At 39.4% G+C, this 8604-nt stretch overlaps 1 protein-coding gene across 2 annotated transcripts in view; it reads right to left on the bottom strand.

Annotated features, from left to right (window-relative positions):
- Positions 1–4898: 4898 nt before the first annotated feature.
- Positions 4899–8604, bottom strand: part of PAAF1 (proteasomal ATPase associated factor 1) — a 40326-nt gene continuing 36620 nt past the window's right edge. For both annotated transcript variants that reach the window (XM_061380808.1, XM_061380809.1), the window contains 2 exons: positions 7404–7486; positions 4899–5347 (listed from right to left, as the gene is read on the bottom strand). In XM_061380808.1, the coding sequence (XP_061236792.1) occupies positions 5270–5347; positions 7404–7486 (161 nt within the window). In that variant the 3' untranslated portion in view covers positions 4899–5269. The remainder of the gene's footprint in view (positions 5348–7403; positions 7487–8604) is intronic.

Here is an 8604-nt window from a genome sequence, read left to right as displayed (position 1 = left end):
AGTAAAGAGCATATTATTGCCCAGATCTTGATTTCTGAATACAATTCTCCACTAAAAGAAACCAGGGCTATTTAGACAAATGACTGATTCCAGGCCTGGAGTGGGAAATCATAAGTTGAGGCTTGACTATTTTATGGGGCCAGAGAATGTGCAACAGCTCAAAGAAGGATGGAAAAATGTTAAATGGACATAAGATACAGCTTGGAGGAGCCCCCACTGGCCCAAATGGGACAATTTAAATATCAAAATAAATCACAGTATAATTATAATGGATTATAATTACAGTATAATTATAATGGATTATAATCTATAGAATAAAAGATGAATCTATGAGTTATTTATAATAATATATCTATGACAAATGAATGAGTGAATGAATAAATAAGTCAGGGAGAAGGGAAAGTTCTTCCTTACAGTAGAATGCTGATTATAAATGTAAGGAGAATAATGGAATTAGAAAATCACCATTTGGCAATTATCATAGGAATAAGTGATTCAGATAGAAATCATTAAAGAATGCTAAAACTAGTTGATACACGATTGTTGAGGAATAGGATATTTATATAGTCTCAAAGTAGTTCTCCCTCAAATACTTATTAACTTTGCTGTGGAGAAATCTCATAGACACCATTTTAATTGACTTATCATTATCTGACTAAAAAGGATGGACAAAAACAAGAGTTGGCAAGGACATGGAAAAATTAGAACCCTTATGCTGGTGGGAATGTAAAATGGTGCAGCCACTTTGGAAAATAGTTGGCAGTTTCTCAAAACATTAAACCTAGAGTTACCATATGACCAAGCAGTTCCACTGTTAAGTATATACCCAATAGAACTAAAAACATATGTTCACAGCAGCACTATTCATAGTAGCTAAAACATGTAAACAACCCAAATGTCTATCATCTGATGAGTGGATTAAAACACTGTAGTATATCCATATAATGGTGTATTAGGGTTCTCCAGAGAAACAGAGCCAATAAAGTATGTTTGTGCGCATATAGAGAGATTTAAGGAATTGGCTCATGCAATTATGGAGGCTTAAAGAGTCTAATTTTGGGGGGCTCCAAAATCACTGCAGATGGTGATTGCAGCCATGAAACTAAAAGACGCTTACTCCTTGGAAGGAAAGTTATGACCAACCTAGACAGCACATTAAAAAGCAGAGACATTACTTTGCCAACAAAGATCCATCTAGTCAAGGCTATGGTTTTTCCAGTGGTCATGTATGGATGTGAGAGTTGGACTGTGAAAAAAGCTGAGCACTGAAGAATTGATGCTTTTGAACTGTGGTATTGGAGAAGACTCTTGAGAGTCCCTTGGACTGCAAGGAGATCCAACCAGTCCATCCTAAAGGAGATCAGTCCTGGGTGTTCACTGGAAGGACTGATGCTAAAGCTGAAACTCCAATACTTTGGCCACCTCATGCGAAGAGTTGACTCATTGGAAAAGACCTTGATGCTGGGATTGGGGGCAGGAGGAGAAGGGGACAACAGAGGATGAGATGGTTGGATGGCATCTCCAACTCAATCGACATGAGTTTGAGTAAATTCTGGGAGTTGGTGATGGACAGGGAGGCCTGCCGTGCTGTGATTCATGGGGTCGCAAAGAGTCGGACACGACTGAGCAACTGAACTGAACTGAAAGAGTCCAGACCCAGGGAAGAGTTGCAGTTCAAATCCACAGGCAATACACTGGCAGAATTCCATCTTGCTTGGTGGAAGTCAGTCTTTCTCTATTAGGGCCTTCAACTGATTGGATGAGGCCTTATATTATGGAAGGTAATCTGCTTTACTCAAAGTTCACTGATTTAAATGTTAATAGCACCCAAAAAACACAGAAATATCCAGAATGTTTGACCAAATATCTGGGCAACATGGCTCAGTCAAGTTAACACATAAAATTAACCATCACAAGTGAGTTAAAAGAATGAAGTACTGATGCATGCCATTAATGCTATTAATATAACATTGATGAACCTTGAAATTTTTATGCTAAGTGAAAGAAGTCAGACACAAAAGGTCACATATATTCCATTTATATAAAACATCCAGAATAGGCACATCCACAGAGACAGAGTCCACTGATCAGTGGTTGCCAGGGCTGAAGCATGGGGAGTGACTGTTGAAGTATATGGGGTTTCTTTCTGGGGTGATGAAAAGTTCTGGAACTGGTGGTGATGGTCACAATACCTTGTAAATAAATAACTAAAAACCACCAAATTGTGTAATTTAAAAGGGTGCATTTTTTGGTTTGTGAATTATATCTCCAAACGATAAAAAAAGTTATCACCAGTAGAGAGGCAAATCAACATTGCCTGGCTCCCAATACCATGCTCTTAGGATGGAGAATTACTTTGGGAATATTCTTGCCCAAATATATAACCTGAATCTAATCATGAGGAAACATCAGACAAACCCATAGTGGCCTATGTTCCAAAAATATCAGGGTTATAAAAGGAAAAACTGAGGAAGTACTCCAGACAGAAGCCAAATAAATGCAACGTGCGATCCTGGATTAGACCCTGGACCACAAAGGAACGAGTGATTATAAAGGACACTGTTGGGAAAACCAGCAAAATTTGAATGGGGTCAGCAAACTGGATAGTAGTTTAGGATTAATGGGGGTTTCCTTGTTTTGATAGATGTACTGTGGTTATTCAGGAGTGTCCCTGATTTCAGCAAATGCATACTGAAGTACTGAAAGCTGACAGGACATAACATTTGTGTATTACAAGTGATTCAGAAAAAAATATATATACAGCATATATAACCTGTATTTAAAAATATATATATATATATATAAAGAGAGAGGGAGTGAGAAGGTGATAAAGCAAACATAATAAGAAGTTAACAACTGGGAGATATGTGTGGGGATATACTGGAATCCTTTGAACTATTCTTATAGCTTATCTGCTAGTTTGAAATTATTTCAAAGTAAAAAGTAAATTTAAAATATATCCACAAAGAGATCTGTTCAATAAAACTTTACAAGGCTATTGTGAGGACTGTGCCTGGCACACAGTATACACTCAACAGCCACTGCCGCTGCCAGTTTCTCAGGTCTGAGAAACAGCAGTACTTTTCACGAGAAGTCACAAGGGGGCATCTGAAAACCAAGAAACAAAGGCTAAGCACAGACTTCCCTGGGCCTGCAGTGTTCCAGATGGGGGTTGTCAATACTTCCTCACCCAGAATGCACTTCTTGACCCAAAAGAAAAAAACTCTGCTGCAAACTGGGGATGATTCCATTCACAGTAAATAAGGCCTGGCCTACCTGAAAGCTAGCCTTTGCTCCTTCTGTTTGGGTCTGGATTTCAGGACAGCTGTCAAGAGTCACTGCATCCATCAAAATCAGGATGTCAACTCTGGAGACCTGTGAAAAGGGTCTCCTTTTCATCACATCATGAATGTGATGGTAATAAACAAGAATGAGTCCTGGAATGGGAACTCAAGAGACACACTTGCTGTTTGAACTCAGTCAAAATCTTCCTCCTCCTGTTTTGTTAATCTGACTTATTAGAGGTTCCCCCAGACCTCCTAGCTTTCAATGTTTCTGAGCTCTGGAATATGTCCTCGAGTCTACCTGACCCTATCACAAATCACTCCGTGAATGAAACTGCTCTAGTCCCTAAGGTCTCGTGACCACACGGTGTAGTGGAAGGAGCACAGGCCTTGCAGACACACTGAGAAAGGTCCAAATCAAGGCTCCGGGACTTCATTTCTTGAGCCTCAGTTTCTTTATCCTTTAAATAGGAATAACACTATTTCCTTTTTAAGAGTGTTATGAGGATTAAGTATCTAAATACAGTAACTAGAACAGTGTAGACATCCAGTAGATATTCAATGAATTACAGTATTTTATTTTCAATTTGGTTTAGGCAAAAGCAACCAGAAGGAAAATATAGGATTTAAAGTTCAACTGTGTTCAAGCTCCTCTCTCTATGACCCTTGGCTAATCACTAGATCTCTTTGAGTCTCACTAGCAGTCTTTTTCTCTTTTTGGTTGCGCTGGTACAGTATGCAGGATCTTATTTCCCCAACCAGAGAACAAACCCATGCCCCCTTGCAGCAGAAGTGCAGAGTCTTAACCACTGGACTGCCAAGGAAATCTATACTTTTTATTAAAAAGAATGAGGAAAGTCCAACTGGATTGAGATGGAAAGAACTCAGAGACACTAAGTGAAAATAAACCATGGAATATATATGATTATGATTCCATTTTTATGTTTAAGGAAAAAAAGAAGTGACCATGTTGTACCCTTGCTTAAAAAAGTGTTCTGTGGTTCCCCAATGCCAACCAAGTGAAGCTCAAGCTCCTTACCTGGCATTTACGCCCCTTTACTATTTGGACCCTGTCAACCTCTTCAGCCTCATCCATGAGCACTGAGTTCCATCTATGACTAAATTGCCCTTCACCATCTCTTTTTGTCTCTCATATTTTAGCGGGAATTAGAATCACCTGGAAATTGTTAAAACACTGATTGTGAGCCTCATTCATAGGATTTCTGATTTAAGTCTGAAAAGGGTAGGCACTTCCCAGAATTTCTAACAAGTTCCCGGGTGATCTGATACAGCTATTCTAAGAACCACACTTTGACAGCTGTCACCTTTACAATGATATGATTCAACTTCATCACCTGTATAAAGGCTGACCAATCATATTAGTTTGCCCAGGACAGAAAGTCCCATGAGCAGAAAACCCCTTAATCTGAGGACAACTGGGATGGTGGTTACTACCCTTCCTGTATAAGAATCTTCCAAGGTTGCACACGGGATACTGCTACTGTCAAGCAGCCCTTCCCCATAGCCAGGCTGATAGGGAGTGCCTGAGAAAGGAATCCCATCACCATGACTGACTTTTTGCTAGAGCAAGAATATTTAACAAAGTTTCTCAAATTCAGACTCCTCCATATTCTCTTTATTTCCTCCAGAGAACAGGTTTTAGTCCTCCAGTCCTTGTAAACACTGAACACAACCGGTGTGGAATCACACTATAAGCATCCATTTCCTTGCCCTGTGTTGCCGGGCTGAGTTTAAGGGAGAAGTTGGGACAAATGCAGCGAGCACATGTGAGCTTCTTACTCAGTTCAAAGTGGGTCTTATGGAATGACAGCGCCACATGGGCCAAAGCAGCTGACTTTCTATTGTTTCCAAAGGGTACCCAATACAACAAAGGTCAGGTCCTTCCATGGTCCCTGATGATGTCCCTGCTCACTGTTGATCAAAGTCAATCTTTTTCATTGACTGGGACTCCTCTTCCCAAGGGGTCAGAGGTCTGAGAGCTGATAGCGTCGCACAAGACCATCTCGACAACATGTGTAGATCTGCTTCTCCCATGTGGCCACCTGGAACACAAAGAGTTCACAGCTCAAAGCAAGCCTGGGATTCTTCCACTTCAAAAATGTAGGAGTTTTGTCATTGACCCCTACTAGTACAAGGGAGTCTGAGAAGATTTACTGACTCCAAAGACAAGAATTATATCCATGTTATATATTTTAAAAATAGCTGACCAGAATCAAGGGAGCTCATGAATACAGAACAGAGAAACTAAGTGGCCAATTGGAGAGAAAATGCACTAGTGCTGTGCATGGTTTAGAGCAGAGGGGTCTGTACAGGGGAGCATATGGCCCACAGAAAAGCCTGGGTAGAAGGGGGTGGCAGAGGATGAGATGGTTAGATAGCATCACCGATTCTATGGACTTGAGTTTGAGCAAACTCCGGGAGATGGTGGAGAACAGGGGAGCCTGGTATGCTACAATCCATGGGTTCTACAGTCAACGGGGTCATAAAGAGTCAGACTGGACTTAGGGATGACAACACACAGCCTCCTCCAGAAGAGGGCAGTGTCACATTAAACCCTGAAATCGCTTTTGACAGAGCTTAGGAATAGAGAGTTTAGGAATAAAGAGGGGGTGCAGCTAAAATTAAGTTGGTCCCTTACATCTGTTATTAAATTATACTTGGAAGCCTTTGGGGGAGGAAAGAAAAAAAAGGAAGGCCTGGGTATCTCTGACACCTCATAACATTATATGCAAAGAAGTTCTCAATATATGCCTTTTTTTCCCGAGAAAGATTTCATCAAATTCTCGAAGCAGTCTGAGACAAAGGAGATTAAGAACCATTAATTTAATGCAAACAGCATGAATTCTGGAGTTAGCTTTAATCACAAGTGTGCCAATATGTAGCTGCATGACCTAGGGCAGCTTTCTCAACCCTTTTGGTCCCGTTTCTTCATTTATAAAATGAAAATGATGTGTTAATTCACAATATAGAACACTATGCAGGAATTTTTAAAAATGAAGTATATCTATAAGCATTTGTCTGGAAAGAGCTCTAAAATGTTAAGTAAAATAACCCAAGTCATACAGCAATACGTAACAGAATGATCCCAATTATGTATAAAGATAAAACTATATCATTTACATAACTACATAAACAAAGGTCTAAGTACAAATTCTCTAAAAACAGTATTAAAAGATACACAACAAACTATTAATGCTAGTTACTTTAGGAAACAGTGGAACAAAAAGTCTTAAAGCAGACTTTTAAGTCTGCACAGTTTGAATTTTTATACATGTGCATAAATTATAAAATTTTTTTAAATATAAGAAAATAATAGGAATAATATCTATACCTCAAGGTATGATAACTATTAAATCTGATATGTAAAATAGCTAGAACAATGACTGGTCAACAAACATTATTTCCCCTTTCATTTTTCTCTTTCTTCAGTTCAGTTCAGTAGCTCAGTCGTGTCCAGCTCTTTGTGACCCCATGGACTGCAGCACACCAAACCTCCCTGTCCATCACCAACTCCTGGAGTTTACTCAAACTCATGTGCATTGAGTTGGTGATGCCATCCAACCATCTCATCCTCCGTCGTCCCCTTCTCCTCCTGCCCTCAATCTTTCCCAGCATCAGGGTCTTTTCAAATAAGTCAGCTCTTCGCACCAGGTGGCCAAAGTATTGGAGTTTCAGCTTCAACATCAGTCCTTCCAGTGAATATTCAGGACTGCTTTCCTTTAGGATGGACTGGTTGGATCTCCTTGCAGTCCAAGGGACTCTCAAGAGTCTCCAACACCACACTCTAATCAAATCAGTCTTGAACTTAAATAATAACAACAACAATAAAAGTAGTATTTACAGATTAGAGTTTTCATATGCATTATTTCACTGTTATCCTCATTTTACAGATAAACTGATAGACTGAGGAAGTAGAGTGACTTTTTCAGTTTCTAGAGCCAGTAAATGACGAAGACACTGACTCAATTATTTCTTTCTGTCCCACTCCTAAGTATGGTATTACCCCTAGTAATCACAAAGTTTCTGGATTCAGTTCCCTCCAAAGCCCTGGGTCCCAGGTGAAAAGCACCCAGGCCTGGTTTTGTCTCAGGTCCGTACCTTGTACACAGGGTCACAGTCAGCCCCAGTGAGCTCAATCACATAGTCTAAGTCTTGCTGGACAATGAAACAGCTTCCATCACCTAAAAGACAGAAAGAAACCTTAGATAACTAAAGAGAAAGTTGCATGCAAAGTTACCCTCAATATTTTAATTTATTTCTGTACATCACTAGCCTAAAGAAAATTGTCTTAAGACCCAGAGTGGCAGACAGGACTCATGGTGGGCCAGATATGAGGTCCTATAGTGACTCCCTAAAATGATGGGCTCAAGAGGATTTGAAGGCCAAATGCAAGCTCAATTCGAAGAGTTGTCTTTGATTAGCAATAACTACCAAGAGCACAGAGCAAGCAACTACAGGCTCATACAAGTATTTGCAAACTTATCTTAGACAATGATTTTTCACAGGGAATTTCCCTATATAAATGTTTTCTTTAAGACAACTATGCTCCCAGGGACTTCCTTGGTGGTCCAGTGGTTAAGAATCTGCCTTCCAATGCAGGGGATGTGGGTTCAATTCCTGGTCAGGGAACTAAGATCCTGAGTGCTGAATGGCATGGTATCCAAAAAAATTAAAAAGAAAAATAAATAGAATTTTAAAAAATCATTCATATCTACCACTCAAAGATAAATACTATTCACAGTTTAATGTATTTTCTAACCTTTTCTGTATAAATTTTTATTTTATACAGTTGAGAGCACATTACATAGAAGAATATCTTTATGCATAAAGTTTTTTCTATATTAATACTGTAACTGAATAGAACTCTGGAAAAGAATCAAAAGATATTAACCATTTCAAACATTTAAAATTTGAAAAACTGCTTTCCAAAATTATATATAAGTTAATCAATTTTATCTGTTAATCAATCTATACTAGAAAATTCTGAAAGAGATGGGCATACCAGACCACCTGACCTGTCTCTTGAGAAACATGTATGCAGGTCAGGAAGCAACAGTTAGAACTGGACATGGAACAACAGACTGGTTCCAATTAGGAAAAGGAGTACATCAAGGCTGTATATTGTCACCCTGCTTATTTAACTTATATGCAGAGTACATCATGAGAAACGCTGGGCTGGAGGAAGCACAAGCCTGAATCAAGATTGCCGGGAGAAATATCAATAACCTCAGATATGCACATGACACCACCCTGATGGCAGAAAGTGAAGAAGAACTAAAGAGCCTCTTGATGAAAGTGA

This window comes from Bos javanicus, chromosome 15 (assembly GCF_032452875.1).
Source record: "Bos javanicus breed banteng chromosome 15, ARS-OSU_banteng_1.0, whole genome shotgun sequence".
NCBI classification, from domain to species: Eukaryota; Metazoa; Chordata; class Mammalia; order Artiodactyla; family Bovidae; genus Bos; species Bos javanicus.
Note: the sequence above shows the minus strand (reverse complement) of the source record. Positions and strands in the feature narration are given on the sequence as shown.